Genomic DNA, 20,778 nt, shown 5'->3' on the forward strand with positions numbered 1-20,778 from the left:
AATGAATGGTTTAAATTTAATATAAATAAAGAACAAATACACAGGATAATAGATGAAACTGTAAAAATATTGATATTAAAATCATAATTTTGGGACTAAAAATGAATTAAATTATGATATAAATAAATATAATATTTTGGCTTAAATCAGCAAAGAGATTCAGAGATAATAGCATGATTCTCAAGTGTTTGTTCTCCGAATGTACAAAATTTAAAAATAGAAAAAAAAAGATAATCATAATTTTTGTTGTTGTTTTATGTTATAAGAATAAAGATGATTATAATATTTTTTAAACTATTCGATTTCATATTTAGGGATATTATATTACTAATCGAAATACTTTTCTAGTAGAAATGATACTTTTATTTTAAAAGTATAAAATTTCTATTTTAAAAACTTAACATTTTTTTCATTTCAAAGATATTTCAAATAATTCTATAGTTTTGACTATCTTAAACTGATCAATAGGTCAAACCATAAAAATTAAAAAAAAAAATTATATAACACGTGTCTTAGATAATCATATTTAGCCGAGGAAAAAAATTGGACTCATATGTGATGTAGACACATCACAGAAGAAAGTGTTTCTCTGTTGTACTTAATAATGGAGACTAAGTAGAAAAAGAACTTATGATAACAACATTGGAGTGTGTTTATTTGGGTAGAATGTTGGATGAGAATAATCCAAAAGTCATGTTGAGTTCCAAAATGCTAAGATACGTTTCACCGTTAAGTGCGCACAAATGGTGCGGACCTTTTTGTACGTCGTGCCCCAATCGGATTGGAATGCTGCGGATCCGAGTCAACAATCTACATGTAGCTGGTCAAACTTTCTTATCCATTTGGATTGACTGTGATGTGCGGCTACCTTTCAAACTTACGGGCGGCGTAGAAACTCGGGCAGCGATAGAGAAGATATTTATGATCTCTAAACGTCCACATCTATGTAGGATCTAAATATTACGGATATCGAAGGGTGTATATGTAATACTAATATTTAGAGTGGTAAATATGCTATTTTGAAATTTTTGAATGGAAATATATGTAAAATAAATAAATAAAAAGCAAAAACAAAAAAGGGAGCGTTGTTTTACCGAACACCTGTTCGATGTCTCCTCCTCTTTCGGCCCCTCTTCGCCGTTTGCTATCTTCTGCACCATCTCATCGTTAGGGGTTTTGTTCGATTCGGGCCTCTGTCGATCCAATCCCGTAATGGTGGCGGCTGCCCCTTTCCTCCTCATCCTCCCCCTCCTCCTCCATCGTGCCTTCTTGTAGTGGCTCGACCCCGCGGTTCCCCTCGCTCCTCCCCTCCTTGGTTGCATCCCCGCGATCGAGAGATGGAGACCCCGTGGAGCTGGCGGGCGCCGCGCGTGTCGGGAGAATGAGGGGCCGGTGCTGGGCGACCACCGGGAGCGGGGTGATGGATCTTGCCTTCGCGGAGAGCCTGGCCGTCGCTTGCGGGTGCCGCCTGCGCTCGGCCTCCGGTCCCTTCTCCGTCGCGTTCGAGGCGTTCTCATAAGCCTGCCGTCGCGGTCCGATCGCGCCGCGGCGGCTCTGATTCTTTCCCATTGCCTTCTGACCCTGTATCATTCTCCTCGAAAAGCATACCTTTTTTCCATTTCTTCTTGTAGTTTTTCTTTCTGTTGTTCGAATGGAACCGATGCTTTTAAATGGATTCCCGAAAGACCTGGGGATCGGTGGCAATGGCGGTGGCATGTTGCATCCGGACTGCGTCGAGGCCGATCCTACCGGACGTTATTTTCGTGTGAGTTCATTAGGTTGGAAGCCTCATTTTCCTGTTTGGAGAACGATTCATAAGGATCCGATGCCTCGTAATTTTTGTCTTTATTAGTTTTCATATATCTCTCTTATTTGGTTTCAATCTGATGCTGCAGCACGACGAGGTATTAGGCAGAGGAGCATTCAAGACTGTGTAAGCCTTTAAACGATCTGAACCCAGTTTTTTATATTGATTTATGATGAGTTGTTTGAGTTGTTTCACCTGGAAAATTTTGAGCGTCGTTAATGCTTACAATTTACAAAGATTTATATTCGTTTATTGCCGTGCAGTTATAAGGGATTCGATGAGGTTTATGGGATAGAAGTTGCATGGAATCAAGTGAAAATTGATGAGGTGCTGCAATCTCCCGACAATCTCGAACGCTTGTATTCTGAAGTTCATTTGCTGAAGTCCTTAAAGCATGTGAATATCATCAAGTTTTGCAACTCATGGGTTGATGAACAAAACAAGACCATTAACATCATCACCGAGCTGTTCAATTCCGGAAGTCTGAGGCAGTAAGTCTTCTGTTCATATCGGCTGACTGATGATTGATTTTCTTGGATATGATAGTTTTAAGTGGCTTTTGTTTTTGAACTTGTAGATATCGTAAAAAGCATAAACATGTTGACTTGAAAGCAATAAAAAGCTGGGCAAGACAAATTCTTCGAGGTTTGGAGTACCTCCACAGTCACAAACCTCCTATTCTTCATAGAGATCTGAAATGTGATAACATCTTTGTGAACGGCAATCATGGAGAAGTTAAAATTGGCGACCTTGGGTTGGCTATTGTCATGCAACAACCTACAGCTCGAAGTGTTATTGGTAAAAAAAAAACTCTTTCTTTTCAATTATTATTTTTTTCTTTTGTGCTTTTGTGCAAAACTGCACATCTTAGTTTTCCATGCATAACGGTGTAGATAATTTTTAATGACCCATAGGTCAGTCCTCAACAAATTCTTAAAAGTTGACTTACCCATCTTAAAAATTGAATGAACTCTTTTTTCCTGATGATGACTTGTCTATAGCTTTATAGTAAATATTTTAATTTCTTTTAATTTTTTATTGATGTTGTTGCCCATGCTTCTCGTTTGGCGTGTGCTGATTTCTCATTTTACTTTTTGTATTATCATATTGAACCTAATCGATGGTTACATTATTGGTTTTTCCGTTTGATGTTTGTAATAATACTTGTAGGTACCCCTGAGTTTATGGCGCCAGAGCTCTATGAAGAGGAGTATAATGAATTAGTTGACATTTATTCTTTTGGTATGTGCATGTTGGAGATGGTTACACTTGAATATCCATACAGCGAATGCAAAAATCCTGCTCAGATTTATAAGAAAGTCATGTCTGTAAGTTGCCTTCAGTAATGTCCTACTAGTTATGCAAGTTTTTTCTCTTCTCGATGCTTTTTATTTTACTAAGAATCATTGGATTTGCAATTTTATAGGGAATAAAGCCTGCTGCTCTTGCCAAAGTAGCAGATCCTCAAGTACGTCAGTTTATAGAGAAATGTTTGGTTTCTGCTTCAGAGAGGTTGCCTGCCAAGGAGCTCTTGAAAGACCCATTTCTTCAAATTAATAGTGCTAAGGAGCCTCTTCCAGATCCTGTTCGATCTTCCAACGATATTCTTAATATGATGAATCCATCTTCAAGGCCTCTGTCTATGGACATTGACTCTGATTACAGACCACTTCCTATTAGTACTGGCACTGAGAACAGCAATCTGACAGCAGTTACACCAGCGTTGGAATTCCAAAGAACCAATCGAAATAATGAATTTAGACTGAAAGGAGAGAAAAATGATGACAACTCTGTCTCATTAATTTTGCGTATTGCTGATACATATGGTAGGTAAACGTATACGGTATTAACAATAAGTTCGTAGAAATTTAACAACACTTATTAATTTGACTCCTGCGCTTTACTGATGCAGGTCGAGTGAGGAATATCCATTTCCTTTTCTACCTGGACTCAGATACAGCACTTGCAGTTGCTGCAGAAATGGTGGAGCAACTAGATCTATCCGACTATGATGTTGTCTTTATAGCTGATTTTATTGACTTCTTGATCATGAGACTTGTACCTGGCTGGAGACCTGCTGATCATTGTTCTAGCGACAACATCAGCTCATGCAAGGAGTATGGAGCTTACGATAACAATGAACTTTCATCTGAGTTATCCCCACAATCAAGTGCTTATTTCGAGCTGGGCTATGACCACGCTGATCAATCTCAGATAAACGTAGGAACCTCAGAAGGGGAATTTGCGGAAAATGATGATGTTGCATCATATAAGAAGATGGATGAGGCAGTTTCACCTATCGATAATAATTCGATTTGGAGTGGGGTTAATGGGGCAGACAAACGTTCTCAACATTCAGCAACTTCAGTTATGGTTGTCGGAAGCTCCAAAAGCTTAAGTGGATATAATACTGATGCCGATTCTAAAGGAGATATTGGTGCTTGTGATATTGTTGAGGTACTTTCTCTGAAGGACTCTTCTTTACTCTCCCTGAATAATAAAGATCAAAATGAGTTGCGGTCAGAGATCGATATGATCGAAGCTCAATATCAGCGCTGGTTTTTTGAGCTATCGAGGATGCGAGAGGAGGCATTACAGAATGCTAGAAAGAGATGGATCACAAGGAAGAGCAGTGGTTAACTGTACCCTTCTCTTCCTTTTTCATCCCGAACCATTCTTTCTTTTTTTCCCATTTCGGCAAATAATTATATGAAATTTATCCGTGACTATCCTCAAGGAAACTTATTAAGTTCATTTTCTTAGTATGTAAGTTTTTATAGTGTGGTAGCTTAATTGGGCTCCAGTGACTCAGAAAATGGATTTTATTTTTTCGTTTATTTCTGTGGTGAATACGATTTTTTTTTTTTTTCTGTTGAACAAGATAGAATAAATTTTTTTGGTGAATTGTTGGCAAAATTGAACTTATGATGACATCCTTTCATCAGCTTGCTTTTTTTAGCAGCCACTTATGATGTTATTGATTCTATCTTATGATGGATTCTTATAGTCATGTGAAGTTATAGGGTTCTCAGATCACTGTATTTACCAGAATGTTGCCAATAATGAATTAGAAAAAATGGATAATTGAGGCATTTTTCACTGTATCCACATCAACCTGTTTTCCTTTTTGACATATGGAATTATATGACTCAATTCACACAAGAACTCACCTTCCCACTTGATTCCTTTTCCTTCTTCCATGTTCATGCGCTTCGCTAGTGCTTCAAGTATTAGACCAAGTTGAATTCTGCAAGGGCTTGGTTAACATTACACACAAGATTACCACCCTACCCTCGACAGTACCCCACCTCCGGTCTCCTTCGCCCGGTTATTTTGGGAACGACGAGTCTTTGTAGCTCGAACCGCAACAACCCTTGATCCCTAGCAGATCCATCGCGTTCCGTCTGCTGCTGTGACGGAATAGATGCAAATGAGAAGGATGAGATCAAGACATTTGCGATGATGAGAGATCCTTGACGACGGGAGGAGGCAAGGCGAGAAAGCAACAAAGGATAGGTCTTTCTTCTGTGCTCGTCAACCCACCGCAGGGATCACACGGCCCAATGGTCGCAGGCCAGTTTCTGCGAGCATCCGATCCCGCACCACTGGTCTTTCGTCTCTACTCTTTGCTTTGGTCCATCCGTTGTGCTTCGCCTAAGGAGCAAACAGTCGGAGAAGAGATTGTCTGGGGAAATGCATTCGGTTGAGATCAATTTGTTGAGGATGATGAATGGTAGACTGTCATCCTGTAACTGATCGTGTATATGAGGAGTAGCAAGATGGGATCTTTAGCGCATTGCATCACGATATTCTACAATTTCCATCACTTGCACAGCTTTCTGACGCTGCTACATATACCAAACCTTCAAAATGGCCAATTTGATCCCCGTTCCAGATTGTGAATCTTGCCGTTGAATGGAGGAGGGAAGAAGGAAGAAGAAGCGAACGCCTGCAACCGGCCAATTCGAGGCAGAGCCCGGAGAGATGCAAGAAATCGAGACAGCGGCCCTCGTGTCCAGGATGATCCCTCCATGGTCCAAGCAAATAACCCTGCGCGGCCTTGCCGCGAGCCTCGCCATCGGGGTCATGTATACTGTCATCGTGATGAAGCTCAACCTTACCACCGGCCTCGTCCCCACCCTCAACGTCTCCGCCGCCCTCCTCGCCTTTGCCGTCCTCAGGTCTTGGACCAAGCTGCTGCACAAGATTGGCATCCTTTCAACTCCCTTCACGCGACAGGAGAACACGGTGGTGCAGACGTGTGCAGTTGCTTGCTACAACGTCGCCGTCGGTGGTGGGAATGCTCGGATCTTGCTCAATCTTCCATTGTGTATGTTGTACTTTGATGTTCTGATTTGGTTTATGGTAGTGCTGATCATGTTGCAGGTGGATTTGGATCCTATCTGTTGGGTCTGAACAAGAAGACTTATGAGCAAGCAGGGATGGATACAGAGGGGAATGTACCAGGTAGCTACAAGGACCCTGGCATTGGTTGGATGACTGCATTTCTTTTTACTGTTAGTTTTGTTGGACTCTTGGCCCTGGTTCCTCTCAGGAAGGTAATTCCTTCTACTTCCTATTGTTCTTAATTTACTCTTAGTTTGTTCTCTTATCACTCTATTGGGTCTTGATCAGCAAAACACTACCGTTTTTTTCCTGATGAAAATGCTGATTTAGTTTGTCAACATATACATAAATATATATGTATATAGAGACAGAATTCAGCTAGAATCCCACTGGAAGAATGGAGCCCTCAACTCAATCACCTCAACGTCAATTCTGGAGGTTCCAAATTGTACATAAGTTGAATTAAGTACGATATGTAACGGATAAGCTGTTTAGAAATCAAAATTTATTTAATTTGGATATACTTGGTTGTTCATTAAATTAACAAAAGAGGAGTGGTCTAAAATCACATGAAAGTGTTTTCTAGACCATTTCAAGTAACAATCCAAACAATTGATCATAATGTAAATATATTTTAGATAAATGAATTCAAAAATTCAAGTTGCAAAGCTTTTAAGCTATTGGTTGAATCATAACATTCATAACCACTTTTGACCTTTAAAAATATATAAATATTTATACGTGAATTAGTTATAGATACTCTTTTGAAAAATAGGATTTCTGTGTAGACCTTGTCAAACAATTAAAATAATCATAGCCTCTTATATATTGAGATATCAACTACATTTTTGAAAATTTATCCATGTGATGAATGGTTCTTTTATATGATAAAATGAAATTCCAAAACAACTATTTTTTACAAACCTTACTCAATATGATTTAGAATAAAATCTCATGTCACTGATTCTGCTAAGATGTATTATAAATAGAACAGAATTCTTTCTGATGTCATATTATTTATTCAACAATGTTAATGATACATCATTATTTTAGTCCTGTATAATTATTAGGATCTAAATAGTTTAGTGCAGGTAGTGATTGTATGCATATATCAGGCTTTGGTAATGCTAGAATGCTAATTTATGTTACATGACTCATTGCAACTATGGAGCCATTTATATTGTTTGTTTGAGGATTTTTGGTTACTAAGAATACTACTTACAAGATGATGTTATCCTCTGTCACTGATTTTAATGGTTTTTTCACTATATGATTCGTGTTTTATAACGCCTTGATGTTTCTTTTTGCAACATGCACCAATTACTCAGATCATGATCATTGATTACAAGTTAACTTTTCCAAGTGGCACTGCGACTGCCATCCTTATCAATGGTTTCCACACTCCTCAAGGAGACAACGTAGCTAAGTATGTATTTATCTACTTCCTTAATTAAGATGTGTATTGACTCTATATTACTACTAAGCTTTATGGCTAAACATCCTCAACAGGAAGCAAGTCCATGGGTTTGCAAAGTATTTTGCAGCTAGTTTCCTGTGGAGCACTTTCCAGTGGTTCTGCTCAGGAGGAGATGGGTGTGGATTCTCACAGTTCCCAGTCTTTGGGCTGAAAGCTTGGAAACAGACGTACTTGTCTCCTATTACTTTACTGTTGATTATATCATCACCATCAATTTATTTAACAACGTAAAAATATTTTGTGTTGCAGGTTTTTCTTTGATTTTAGCCTGACATATATTGGAGCTGGCATGATTTGTTCCCATATTGTGAATCTTTCTCTCCTTCTTGGAGCAGTGGTTTCATGGGGAATAATGTGGCCACTAATAAGTGAACTTAGAGGAGAGTGGTACTCTAGTAGCTTACCCGAAAGTAGTATGAGTGGTTTGCAAGGTTACAAGGTACATCACTAGAAAAAATTTTAATCATTGTGAATAAAAATAGAAGAAATCATTTGCTCATATATCTGCTCTTATGACAGGTCTTCCTTTCAATTGCACTAATTGTTGGAGATGGACTCTACAATTTCCTAAAAATTTTAGCTTTTACTGCCAGAAACATGCATGCTAGAGCAACACGCAGAATGATAAAAAATGGTAAATTTAATCAAATTTATTGTAGCAAAGATTTCTTTTTCCACCTCCTATCTTGCAATGTCAATTATTTTGCATTTTGTACAGAGGCAGATCAGGATAATCCAATCCTTAATGATCTCCAACGTAACGAGGTATATATAGAAGAGAGCATACCAGTGTGGTTAGCCTACTCTGGGTATGTACTGTTCACTGTGGTTTCCATTGTTGTTATTCCTTTCATGTTCCCTGAGGTGAAGTGGTACTATGTGGTCATAGCTTACATGCTTGCTCCAGCTCTTGGTTTCTGCAATGCTTATGGTGCTGGCCTAACAGACATGAATATGGCTTACAACTACGGAAAAGTGTCTCTCTTTATATTGGCAGCTTGGGCTGGGAAAGACTCCGGTGTAGTTGCTGGACTTGTGGGCTGTGGCCTAATTAAGTCCGTCGTTTCCATTTCTGCTGATCTGATGCACGACTTTAAGACGGGTCATCTCACTGTGACATCCCCAAGATCGATGCTTCTTAGTCAGGCCATTGGAACTGCCATGGGCTGCATTATTGCCCCTTTAACCTTCTTTCTCTTCTACAATATCTTCGATGTGGGGAATCCAAATGGAAATTGGAAGGCTCCATATGCTCTGATATATAGAAACATGGCAATTCTCAGTGTTGAGGGCTTCTCAGCACTCCCTCATCATTGTTTGCAGCTTTGTTATGGTTTCTTTGGGTTTGCAGTGGTCGCCAACATGATGAGGGATACTTTGCCAGCTAAGTACAGTGGTTGGGTTCCCCTACCAGTGGCCATGGCAGTGCCATTTCTAGTTGGAGCTAGCTTCACAATCGACATGTGTGTTGGGAGCTTGATAGTGTTTACCTGGCACAAGTTAAACAGAAAAAAAGCTGCTCTAATGGTGCCTGCTGTTGCCTCTGGTTTTATCTGTGGGGACGGGTTGTGGATGTTGCCTTCATCGTTGTTAGCCTTGGCTAAGGTCGATCCTCCTATCTGCGTGAAATTTGTGGCCATAGAATAGATATGCAAAAGAAAGATCATCTGATGGAGTTGAAAGATATTTCATGAGAGGATCTTTTAGTTTGATGTATCACGAACTTCAACAAGTAAATTATACAGGAAGAGAAACAAATACCAGCTTAGTTGCAGAGAGTCTGAGGATACTCCATTGATTTGGTTTTTGGAGGGTGGAAATCAGCAACACTCTTTGTAATAGATGAGATATTGCTCTTTACCCTTTCTCCCAGACAAAGGTACAGAAGAATGCATTGGTAAAGATCTTTCTATGTTGAAATTAGAGTTTCGATTCTCAAGTTATTCAAACAGTAAACAGGCTTACAGTACACATCTTTCCATTCCTTCACATTGTCATACTGATGCAAGCTGTTTATACTTGGCGCCCGGCAGCTCCGCAACCTTCTTATCGGAAGTTTCACTTGTGTCTTGGATCAGACTAGATAATGTGGCAAGTCTCAGCAGTACTAAACATGTACAGCTACACTGTGGATCTACTAATTTGAATCAGGAGACATCTTGAGTTACTATCTGCCTGTGCATTTCCCTTTCGCCAAAGCATGAGCTTGAGGTTGTAGAGAGCGATCGATACGGCAGAGAGGCTCCGAGAGCGTTATGATCGATCATACGATGGTTTCATGTTTTGGATGCTTTCGCCGAAAGGAATGAACACAGCCCGAAGTAATGCCATCTTGGGATGCTTTGTTATGTGTCCATTATTTGGTAAGCTTCTCTCACATGGTGAGGCCAACTCAGGAGGGGACAGCGAGGGAGAAGAACAGTTCGATGCCAAACCTAATAAACTAGCCATCATGTGGCCGACGCATTTGTTCCATCTCCTCCCACTGGTGGCTGTGCCATTGCATTGAGCCCCAAAGCAAGATTTCTCTTTTCCTGTTCCTTCTTTCCCATTCATTATACAGCATGTATTATGATCTCAATGTCGAGACTCGAAATAATATGGCACCCTCTCTCTCTCTCACAAGTACAATGGATGAGTCTTATTATGCCTCTCATGCCGGGCTGTGAATTATGATTGCAACAGTGGGGGCCTCCACTATTACTTAGACCGGTCCTCGGGTCCCACCCTAATAACTCAGTAGTCATCCTCCCATTTATAGCAAGCAAACAGGTCACATCCGACCAACATCCCAAACGTAACACGTCACAGTTTCAGCAACTTAAGAAAAACACTTTAATAATCTTTTCTCAGATCCAATCATGCCTTTTAATCGACACAAGAGTTTGGGGGTCTTAAAACATGGGATGCTGTGGGTATATTTGGAGGGTGGGTTTCGCCTTTTTTTCCGTGTGGGATCCGCAATAATCGCCACGCACGTTGTGACCAGCTGTTGCAACGTATTCTTGTCTCCCCTTCCGCTTTTCGTTTGCCCCTTTCCACCTCCCCACTTTTACACCCTTCTCTCTGCTTCGGCTTCCATGGGGGCATATTCTCGATAATTCTTTTCCCTTCCCAAGCTGGACCACCACCGCCCGCCAACCAACCATATTGCTTCTTCTTTGTTTATTAGGATTCCGGTACTGCACTGTGAGATGGATATTCCAATCCGACGGTGCATGATCACTGATCATTCTTTCTCTCTCTTCCTTCCACCCCCCTCGAACTCACCGTGTTCATCTCTTTCTCTGCGGCTCCCCATCTTCTTCAGCCCTCTCACCTTCACCCTGTCCTGTTGCGGTTCATATCTCAGGGAAAAATTCTTGTCTTTCTCTCTCCTGGTTTGTTGGTGCTCCCATCATTTTCACCCTTTCCATGTGCTGATTTGATACTTCTCCGGTCCTCGGCCAATCGCCACTCCTTGCTCTCTTTCTCCCCAACGAGGTGAGAGGAGAAGGCAAAGAAAGACATGCAGCTGCAGCGAGGAGGGGCGCAGCACGGGGTGCAGCTGCCCGAAATTCCCGGTCGCGAGGCGGAGGCAGCATCGCCAATTAGCGGCCGGCCGCCAGCGGGCGCCTGGCGTGCGAATTTTGACGAACTCGGTCCCGCCGTAGCAGGCAACTCTCCGGACGACGAGGTTCTTGCCACAGGTGAGGAGGCCGAGAGGGGCAGTGGTGGCGTCACCGGGAACCGGTGGCCGCTGCAGGAGACGCTCACCCTGTTGAAGATCCGGTCCGAGATGGACACCGCCTTCCGGGACGCCACACTCAAGGCTCCTCTTTGGGAGGAGGTCTCCAGGTAAATAGACTCCTTCGCAATTCCCACTTCTCCTGCTCGCCAACACCTCAAAATGTGGAGCCTTTGATCTCTCTTTAACGGTTTCCTTGGGTATTGACCTCACCACCAGCATCATAAAGAGAGAGAGAGAGACAGCCAAGTAACTATCTGGCGTTAAGTTCGTACCACGGACTCCTTGCTGCAGCAATGGTTGCAGCAGCTGAGCTACTTTTCTGGGGAAAGAAACCAGTCCTCTCCTCTCTCTCTCTCTCTCTCTCTCTCTCACTTCATTCCCTGCGTCAGTGTTGCATCAATCCCAATCAATTTGTATTCATCAGATTATATCTTTAGGTCGCGGTTGAAGACTACCCAATGCAAAAGCATGAAACGGGTGGGTGTTTAGGTTAATGTAGTGGGGTGATAATTGCTGTATAATGAAGATTAGATGCTGTGGGTGGGTGTTGCGTGGGATGTAATGGAATCATAGACCATCTCATCTTCCTTGCCTTCACCTGCGTTTTTGTTGTGCTCATTGTTTCCTCTTCGGCTCCTAATTGTTTTGAGCTCGTCTGCTGGGCTATTGCTCCCTTGCTGACAGAAAGCTAGCAGAGCTCGGTTACAAGAGGACCGCCAAGAAGTGCAAGGAGAAGTTCGAGAACGTGCACAAGTACTACAAGCGCACCAAAGAAGGCCGCGCCGGCCGCCAGGACGGCAAGGGCTACCGCTTCTTCAGCCAGCTCGAAGCCCTCCGTAGTGGCAGCAGCGCCGCCGTTACACCCGCCGCTCCTGTCCCTTCCACCCTCGTCGCCACCTCGTCCGCCTTCAGCGCCAGCTTGGTGGGCCCACCGCCCAGCAGAGCCCAGCCTCTCTCCGTCTTGGCCCCACCGACTCTTGCGATGCCAACTAGGGTCGTCGTTCCCGAGCTGACCCATCCCGGTGGCGCGCAGAGAATCTCCAGTTCCGCTGCCGTCGCCGTCTCCGCCGCTGCCGCCGGCATCGGCTTCTCGTCGAATTCTTCATCTTCTGAATGGTTCGAGTCCGATGACGAAGAGACTGACGGCGAGAGCCAGGAAGGGAGGAAGCGGAAGAGCAACGGCGGGTGCTCGGGACCTAGCAGGAAGATGATGCCTTTCTTCCATCGGCTGATGAAGCAGGTGATGGAGCGGCAGGAGGCCATGCAGCAGAGGTTCTTGGATGCCATGGAGAAGAGGGAGCAGGACAGGATGATCCGGGACGAGGCTTGGCGGCAGCAGGAGATGACGCGGCTCAACCGTGAGCAGGAGCTCTTAGAGCAGGAGTGGGCGATGGCCTCGTCCAGAGACACCGCCATTATCTCCTATCTTCAGAAGTTAACCGGCCGGACCATCCCCATGCCCACAATGTCTGCTATTCCTCTCTCCATCTCGCCATTCCCGCAGCAGCAGTCGCATACTCCGCCGCCACAACCAGCCGCTCCTCAGCTGCCGCTGCCACAGCAGCAGCAAAGACCACCTTCGCTGGTACAATCACCCTCGCAGCAGCACGTTGTTCAGCATCACCACCATAGAACCGAGATGGCACGGTATCAGCCGTCGTCGGCTATGGAGCTCGTCCCCAGCTCGGAGCCCATGTCGTCATCCTCGCGATGGCCAAAGGCGGAGGTGCATGCGTTGATCAAGCTCCGCAGCGAGCTTGAGTCGAAGTACCAGGAGACCGGGCCGAAGGGGCCACTGTGGGAGGAGATTTCAGCCGGAATGCAGCGGCTTGGCTACAAACGTAGCGCCAAGCGGTGCAAGGAGAAGTGGGAGAACATTAACAAGTACTTCAAGAAGGTAAAGGAGAGCAACAAGAAGCGGCCCGAGGACTCCAAGACCTGCTCTTACTTCCACCAATTGGACGCCCTCTACCGCAACAAGCTCCTCGGCACCTGCAACACCATGGGAAGTCCCGCTTCCAATCAACGGCAGAGTGACACACCAAGGAACATGTCGCAACAGCAAGCACCACCACCACCGCCACCGCCGCCTCAACCTGCCGCAGAGCCCGAAAGCAAGAATGCTACACGAACACAAACTACCAATGGATCACTTCATATGATCTTTTCTGACCAAGGATTGGAAAAGGGAAGCACTGTGATCAACGACTACGACAAGTTGGACCAAACTGACAGCGACAACATGAACCAAGACAACGACGACGACGAAGGGAAACTGCACTACAAGATACAGTTCCAGAGGCAGAGCATGAGCGCCGGCGGCGGAGGGAATCCATCGACGGCGGCCTCAGCAACCGCGAGTTCCTTCTTGGCTATAGCCCGATAGATTCAGTATACATCCCCGAAAGCTCTACTTAATTCCCTTCCCATATATGTAGCTACCATTACACATTACACCACTGCAGCACACACATTCGTGTTCCCTTCATCCCTTTCCTCTTCTCCTCATGCATGCATTCCCACCATCGATCGACATTATCCCAAGCATCATCGGTACTTCTTTAGTGTGGTGATCGCTTCAATCCACCCTTTGCTCTTTATTGATTTGTTTGTGGAATAAGAATCGTCTCCCACGTCAACGGCCAGAGAAGCTAATAAGCAGCACTATAACACAGCATTCACTAATGGAACGAGTCCAAAAGAGACAACAGAGAGATAGAAATGAGCAGAATTTTCTACAACCAATCGGAGAAGGTAAATTAAGTGGACAACAGCTCTAAAGAAGCTCACATTCTCTACATCTCAATATGTTTTTTCTTTGGTCATCATTACACAGTTTAGTTAAAACAAGAAGACAAAGAAAGGAAAATTTGTAAGATCATATCACAGGCCATATGGTGCAGGAATTTTCTTTTTCTTTTCATTTTTGTTTTCTTTTCTCCCTATCTTTAATTGCAATGAAACATTGTGAAGGTTTCCAGTGTCACAGTGCAAGTTCTCTATTCTTCTTGTCATCATTTGTCAGTGCTGATGGTTCTGTCACCATTTCCACCCTGTCATTTCTGCTGTTGCCGAAAAGTACTTCGTCATGTTAAGGATTTTACTTCAGGGGGATGAGGAGGAGATGCATGAGGGGAAGATGGAGCGAAGGAATGACACCAGCTTGTCCTGACCAAAACATTTAGAAACAGGTCAGTATCTGTGTGATGGACAGCCAGCTGATGCATCTCTCTCATCTCCTCTCTCTAGATCTACACCACAAATACAGATGTTGCCACCCCAAAATCTCCTTTTTCATTTCATTCTATTAAATATCATCCTTATTGAGACATTGTAGATTGATCAGTGTATTATTTCATAAGTGATTGATATCAGATTCGAGTGTCTCATACATTTTTTTTTCCACATAATAAAATTTTCTTCTGAATTGCCCATATTAGCTATAATTCCTTTAGTATAAGAATCTAAGTTATTTACTTTTTAAGGGTCAAAATGGATCCCTTATAGTAGTAGTTTATGTGCAAAAATCTTGAGGGTGTATCTAATTAATTTATCTCAAATTAAGGAATTCAAATTAATATTTAATTTTAAAATATATCAGAATAAATAGTTTACTCGTAGTGTAATTGATTAAGTTATTTGAAAAAAAAAATCAAACTTACATAATATAGACTTTGATTATTAATAACAAGTTTTCGATCAAATCTCGCGTTAATCATTAACTATTTTATATTTTTTTTATGAGTAGGCATTCATATTATTTGGTTATAATTTTTTTATTTTTCAAGCTTACTTTTTCTGAGCTAAGTGGAAGTATGAGATGAGCATGCAAAGATACAACAAAAGATGAGAAAATATTTTTTATTCACGTGCAATTATGTGTCAAAAAAAAATATTTAATATGATATAAATATGTGTGAAGGAGATTACAAATATAGTAGTTAGAAGATATAAAATGATTACTATTAATTATATATAGAAAGAATAAAAAATATATGAATTATAAATATATTTAAGTTAATTAAGGGCATCCGTTTAAGTTTATGGTAGATAGAGGAGTAATAGTCAATCCAAATATATTTCTATAAAATATTAATTATATTATTTTGCTGATTTGATTGCTATTTCAATAAATTGATCCAAGCAACCACTTATCTTCACCAATTAACACATTTATCTTCACATTCAAACTTATAATCAATGGATCAATATGGACACTAATCAGCAACACATGCCCATGAAGAAAACAACTCCTACTTTGTCACAAACACCAAATCTTAGTACCTTCCTCATGTGAGTAGCTGACAATTTAGCTAATGGCACTAAGCTTTACACCCTTGTGAGATATCTTTCCAAGTCAGAGACAATGGACTGGACACCATGCAAGTCTTGGTGATTCCCTAATGGATAAGATAAATCTCTCTACCTTTCTCACTCAGCAACATGGAACTAAGAAACCCACAACTGTCTTTAAAGCCATCTTCTCCTTTAGTAAAAGCAAAGGTGAGTCTAAAAGGTTGAGGAGAGTTAGCTAAAGGTGGAGAGGATACTACCTCATGTTCCCCACCTGCTCCCCTTGCACATGGCTTCCATCTCTCCTCTCCATCACCTACCTTGGCCCCTTCCTAACCCAACCCTATCTTCATCTTTACTGCTTATACTTTACTCCCATTCTCTTCCATATCCAGAACTGCAGTCCATTTCCCTCCTTCGGTATTTGCAAAAGGCAAAAAAGCTTAACAAGGTCATGGCTTGGCTTGCCTTGTGAGTTTCTTCTGTTTGTCTGATGCTTTTCAATCGCTGTTTAGGTGGAGGAGATGTCATCTCTGGAGCTCCAGGAGGGCTGCCTTTACCTATCACAACAGTTGTGACCACAGAGACATGCTTATCCCAAAAGAAGGTTTACCTCAGACATAGTATGCACATCTGATGAGAGCTCATAGTGTCAAATTTCTTTTCTTTCTGTAGGTGAGAGGGACACTTGAAGAAGAGAAAGTGTCACATAAGTTCGTTTCGAGCTTTCATGCCGGACTTAACATACAGGTACTGAAGTGACAGAAGCATAATGGCCTCACTGGCCATCCTTACTTTCATCAGGGGGGAGTCTTGCAGCCATTCTTTCCCAAATTTAGGCAGACAGATCATTCAATTTGCCTGAGATGAAACTAAGCATTCGATAAAAAAGATTTATGATCGAAGAGTACCAATCTAAAGTGACTTTGCTTTCAGCTAGTTTTGACCTTATTTGGTTCGAGTCAGAATCAAGTATGAGTCGAATCGAAACTGAAGCGGTCCGACGATTCATTGATTTTAAACCTAAGTGGTTCGGTTACAATCTATCTCTAGTTTTCGATAATCGAAACCGATAATTCTTGAACCATAATCGACGATATATAATTTTGTATATTAAATTTATTTTTAGTTTAAAAAATAAAAAATCGACGATTCGAACCGCAACCGAAACAGCTGATTCTGGTCTACTTTCGACTGCACCTTAGTGATGCCATTAACAGGAAGACTGTGACAAAGCCACTTTTTCTGATGAATTTTAGTTCAAGTTTGAGAGTACAACATTAAAAATTTTGCAGGTGATCATATCATTCATATCAATATCAAAATTCATGTATTAGTAGGAAAGTTTGATCTGAATTATACGTGAGTAATGTGAAACTATTCTTTTAATCCATCTGTACATGGATATTTCTGACAAATTTCCATGATGCATTAGCATGTTATAACATTTATGCACACACTTCACAGGGAAAACCAGGAATCCACCATCTTAGATGCCCAAGAACACACCTCCATGTTGCACAGAAAGCCTGAGCAAGCCACTGGATCAGTTGCTGTTCATTCCTTGTAGGTCTAACTTCAGCAAGGTGGGTGGGAGAAAGAAAGAATCAGAGGTACCAGCAATGGCAGAAACAACAGATCTTTAAGTACCTCTTAAAACTGTGGAAGAAGGACGGCCATCTTCCAAGCAATAACACAGTCTTCGATCCTTAAGCTTGTTTATGTAATTAGCATCAGCTTAACCTTGTTTACAAGGATTTCAAAGATGGTTTTTGACAATGCCTGAATCAAATTTGATGACCTTCTTAGGAATAAGAGAAATAAATATGAAGGTCAACCTGAGCCACCTTTGGTCTATGATCATTCGGGAGCAGCAGGGACTAGTCATAAAACCTTATCTGGTTCGATTAGATGAGTGTTGGAAAAGCCCAGTCTTCCACACCTGGAAGCTTGCAGTGAAGATAATACTAGATTGAACAGAGTAGAACAGGTCCTTTCTTCTTCGAATCATATATATACACCGCTGTCTCGGTGAGAGTTTGCATGATAAGTTCATGACAATTCTATATTAAGAAGCATGATATGTGATGTCATGGAAACGATTGTTATTGATGATTCCCTTCGAGCGTTTTCATGGGCAATTGATTTCATCATTATCCATGGCTCTGTTCTCTTCCAAATTCTGTGGTCACATTTCAGGAGTGGGGTTGGGTGCGTTTCCATTCATCCCGCTGTGTAAAGCGAGGTTGCTGTGGTGCTCGTGGTAGTGTGCCGCAACCTGAAGAATCCCCATCACGGGTGTCTCTATTCCCAGCCCACCGAGATCATTCGAGCTATGCCCGGCACACCTAAACACACAAACCAGAGTCAATGGAGCACTGAGATGGTGAAGGAAGCAACAGGGCAGGAGAAGAGCGTGAGATGGTAGGCACCAGCATCGAGTCTTTAGCTTCAATCATTGCCCTTTGTGAAGGTGAAGGCATGCCTTCCTACAACTCCACTCTTCTCTCGGCTGACGATTACTACCATGGAGGGTGCGGAGTCATCGGTAAAGGGTCATGTCATCTCTTTCTTTCAAGATGTTCGCATGATTACGATCCAAGATATGATTTTGCTTGCCATGATTTTTATAGTATTCTTTTTGACAATAGTAATTGGCGAGATCCATATCTTACTTGCCCATACTAACTTTTGGATCAAATCAAGTCCGTAACGTACAAGGAGTTGGAGATTTCCTTGGCACTCCATCTCCACGGATTTCTGCAAACAAGCAACACAGAAAAGATGGCGTTGGGAGGGGAAGGTCATGGAGTTGGCATGAGGGGGTTGGAGTGCGCAGACAAGGAGGTGGAAGGAGACCCCCTCTTTTTCTCGCCTCGCCATGGCGTTTGGTCCGGGTTGGTGAGGGTTGGAAGGACCGCGGTGTCATCGAGCGACGACATCCACGGGATATAACAGTAGACAACGAGACATGAGTTCTATCTGACCACAGAGTGAGCACCGCACATGTCGCATTTTCTTGTGTGCATTCATGAGGAGGAGGTATCAGCCAAAGATACACAGTGAAAACAACAAATGTAGCAGAGACTGCCACTGCATCCAAACAAGACGAAACCAGCAAGAAGCGGAGCAGAAACCAAGGGGAATATGCAACACGCTCGCTGCTGAACCCAATTCCACTTCCAGCATCCGCCCGAGTGTTGATGTATTTCTAGACTAACAAAGGCACTCAATGCCACAGCTTTATCTTCGTCTTCTTCCTACACTCTCTACAAATAATATGAAAGATTGCAACACCGCTATAGCCTAAGGGAAAGCAAGCTAAGGAGGGGAACAAGAAAAGCCGGTACAGAGAGGGAGACTAAATACTAAATGAACGGGGAGAGACAGAGACCAAAATGTACACCCGGACCGGGCTTGGACCGGCCGGGTTAGAAGGAGGCGACCGGCGCCGAGGCGGGGGAGAGGGGGAGCTGCGCCTCCTTCTTGCGGCGCATCTCGAGGACCTTGCGGTGGCTGTTGGAATGGATGTGGCTGACGAAGGTGGGGCTGCAGGCGGGGCGGTACTCGGGGAGGAGGCGACCGGACTTGAACCGGACGCCGCAGGCGTTGCAGAGCGTCTTGGCGCCGAGCGGGCCGGCCCGCCACTGCGGCGTCTTCTGGGCCCCGCAGTGGCTGCAGCGGCGATCGCCGGAGCCGGATGCGGTGGGGGACAGTTTGGGCTTGCGGCCGCGTTTCTTCGGACCGGGCTTCGTGGCGGACGCCAGGGGCGGCGGCGGGACCTCGTGGAGCAGGAAGCTTTGGTCGTCGCCGGCAACGGGGTGGTGGTCATATATAAGGCATGAGGTGGAGCTTGAGGAAGACGCCGAGCTGGAGGTGTTGGTGGGTGAGGACAGGGAGTCGGCGAATAGGACCGGAACGGACATGTACCGCGCGGGGGAGTGGGCAGGGCGCGGGCGGTGGCGCTTGCTGCGCTTGGCCTTCACCGATGACATGCCTTCTGTGGAGAGTCCACATACGGCAGAGTCCAAAGAGGAGGCAACTTGTGGCGCTGCAGCTGGGGGTTCCTCTGTTTTCTTGTGGGACTGAGGCGGCGAAGGGAAGTGGTCGCCGCCGACGGCGGGGCAATGCGGAAACTCCGAAAGGGAGTCGTCTATGATGTAAGATACCCATTCCAGCTCTTCAACATCGTGTGCCTGCACAAAGCGAAGCCATAGCACCAAAGAGAAGAAGGCAAAGCCGTCAAAATCCCCTCTTCCTTTTTTCTCATAGTCGTCAGTTCTGACGCTTAGAAGAACGGAGGCTTACTGGAAGACTGATATCAGAAAGCGGAGGTGGAGGCGGCAGTGGCTGAAAGGAAAGAGCCGAAGTGGAGGAACAAGGAGAAGAGGAGTTGGAGTCGCTTATTCCCCTGTGCTCTGCATCAGCAACTTCGGCTTTGGCTTCCACTTCTTCCCTCACCTCCGTCACCTCTGCTTCCTTGTCGTTCTCAGCGTAGTCACCAAGGTTGAGGAGGTCGTCCACCGAGAACCCCTCGCCACAAAGGTTTCCTCTTTCCGCAGACCAGCCTCCCTCCTCGCTCAACGTCCCCTTGTTCTGCTGCCGCTGATGCTGATGTTGTTGCTGTTGACCAGAGGACAAACCGCTCTCCGGCCTCAAGCTACTCTTCAGCGCTTCCTCCATCCTCGCCTCGTTTTCTACCTGTAAAAGCGCAGCAAAAAGCTCTCTTGAATCCACCCGCTGACAAGACGACATAAAAGATGACAACTTTCTCATGCGTTCCCCTTCCATTTCACCTCACCTGTGTGCAGCTGGAGTAGACCAGAGGAGGAACAAGAGAAGGCGGCTGAAGAGGGCCAAGAAGGACAGGGAAAGAGGCAGAAGAAGGGTTGAAGAAGAGAGAGGACAGAGTGGAGGAAGGCGACGAAGAGACAGAGGAGGGGATGAGGGTTTGGTGGAACATTGAATGGCTGTCGAATTCCGTGGGCACGACAACTATCGAAATGCCCCTCCTCCTCCACCACCTTCATATACCACTCACCACTACATCGCCTCTCCTCTCGTCACTGTTACTCTCTCCCCTCTGTCCCATTTTACCTTCTCCTCTCTCCTTACTTCCGCCTA

At 43.8% G+C, this 20,778-nt stretch overlaps 4 protein-coding genes across 4 annotated transcripts; 3 read left to right on the top strand and 1 right to left on the bottom strand.

Annotated features, from left to right (window-relative positions):
* Positions 1-1,099: 1,099 nt before the first annotated feature.
* Positions 1,100-4,644, top strand: LOC103982439 (probable serine/threonine-protein kinase WNK4). Its single transcript, XM_009399361.3, has 7 exons — positions 1,100-1,765; positions 1,896-1,933; positions 2,071-2,298; positions 2,385-2,605; positions 2,978-3,135; positions 3,234-3,633; positions 3,720-4,644. Exons 1-7 carry the CDS (start codon positions 1,652-1,654, stop codon positions 4,445-4,447), a joined length of 1,887 nt encoding a protein of 628 aa, XP_009397636.2. The 5' UTR covers positions 1,100-1,651; the 3' UTR covers positions 4,448-4,644.
* A 686-nt stretch (positions 4,645-5,330) lies between these two features.
* On the top strand, positions 5,331-9,798 carry LOC103982438 (probable metal-nicotianamine transporter YSL9). The gene is made up of 7 exons (XM_065148203.1): positions 5,331-6,101; positions 6,194-6,366; positions 7,483-7,580; positions 7,664-7,798; positions 7,881-8,070; positions 8,151-8,265; positions 8,350-9,798. The coding sequence occupies exons 1-7, from the start codon at positions 5,723-5,725 to the stop codon at positions 9,276-9,278; spliced, it is 2,019 nt and encodes a 672-aa protein (XP_065004275.1). The 5' UTR covers positions 5,331-5,722; the 3' UTR covers positions 9,279-9,798.
* A 726-nt stretch (positions 9,799-10,524) lies between these two features.
* LOC103983363 (trihelix transcription factor GTL1-like) lies at positions 10,525-13,832 on the top strand. Its single transcript, XM_009400585.3, has 2 exons — positions 10,525-11,468; positions 12,046-13,832. Exons 1-2 carry the CDS (start codon positions 11,140-11,142, stop codon positions 13,745-13,747), a joined length of 2,031 nt encoding a protein of 676 aa, XP_009398860.2. The 5' UTR covers positions 10,525-11,139; the 3' UTR covers positions 13,748-13,832.
* A 4,987-nt stretch (positions 13,833-18,819) lies between these two features.
* Positions 18,820-20,746, bottom strand: LOC135637203 (GATA transcription factor 5-like). Its single transcript, XM_065149731.1, has 3 exons — positions 20,456-20,746; positions 19,963-20,355; positions 18,820-19,850 (listed from the first exon to the last, which is right to left on the bottom strand). Exons 1-3 carry the CDS (start codon positions 20,615-20,617, stop codon positions 19,086-19,088), a joined length of 1,320 nt encoding a protein of 439 aa, XP_065005803.1. The 5' UTR covers positions 20,618-20,746; the 3' UTR covers positions 18,820-19,085.
* Positions 20,747-20,778: the final 32 nt, after the last annotated feature.

Source organism: Musa acuminata, chromosome BXJ3-4 (assembly GCF_036884655.1).
Source record: "Musa acuminata AAA Group cultivar baxijiao chromosome BXJ3-4, Cavendish_Baxijiao_AAA, whole genome shotgun sequence".
In the NCBI taxonomy this organism is placed as follows: domain Eukaryota; kingdom Viridiplantae; phylum Streptophyta; class Magnoliopsida; order Zingiberales; family Musaceae; genus Musa; species Musa acuminata.

What these genes read in the sequence shown, in the direction of transcription:
- LOC103982438 (XM_065148203.1), top strand. Translation starts at nt 5,723, where the DNA reads ATGGAGGAGGGAAGAAGGAAGAAGAAGCGAACGCCTGCAACCGGCCAA. An exon ending in CAAGGAGACAACGTAGCTAA is followed by an intron (nt 7,581 to 7,663) that starts GTATGTATTTAT and finishes CATCCTCAACAG; the next exon opens with GAAGCAAGTCCATGGGTTTG. An exon ending in CTGAAAGCTTGGAAACAGAC is followed by an intron (nt 7,799 to 7,880) that starts GTACTTGTCTCC and finishes TTTGTGTTGCAG; the next exon opens with GTTTTTCTTTGATTTTAGCC.
- LOC135637203 (XM_065149731.1), bottom strand. Translation starts at nt 20,617, where the DNA reads ATGTTCCACCAAACCCTCATCCCCTCCTCTGTCTCTTCGTCGCCTTCC. An exon ending in TCTACTCCAGCTGCACACAG is followed by an intron (nt 20,356 to 20,455) that starts GTGAGGTGAAAT and finishes GCGCTTTTACAG; the next exon opens with GTAGAAAACGAGGCGAGGAT. An exon ending in TTTCTGATATCAGTCTTCCA is followed by an intron (nt 19,851 to 19,962) that starts GTAAGCCTCCGT and finishes CGCTTTGTGCAG; the next exon opens with GCACACGATGTTGAAGAGCT.
- LOC103982439 (XM_009399361.3), top strand. Translation starts at nt 1,652, where the DNA reads ATGGAACCGATGCTTTTAAATGGATTCCCGAAAGACCTGGGGATCGGT. An exon ending in AGAGGAGCATTCAAGACTGT is followed by an intron (nt 1,934 to 2,070) that starts GTAAGCCTTTAA and finishes ATTGCCGTGCAG; the next exon opens with TTATAAGGGATTCGATGAGG. An exon ending in TACAGCTCGAAGTGTTATTG is followed by an intron (nt 2,606 to 2,977) that starts GTAAAAAAAAAA and finishes TAATACTTGTAG; the next exon opens with GTACCCCTGAGTTTATGGCG.
- LOC103983363 (XM_009400585.3), top strand. Translation starts at nt 11,140, where the DNA reads ATGCAGCTGCAGCGAGGAGGGGCGCAGCACGGGGTGCAGCTGCCCGAA. An exon ending in CTTTGGGAGGAGGTCTCCAG is followed by an intron (nt 11,469 to 12,045) that starts GTAAATAGACTC and finishes CCTTGCTGACAG; the next exon opens with AAAGCTAGCAGAGCTCGGTT.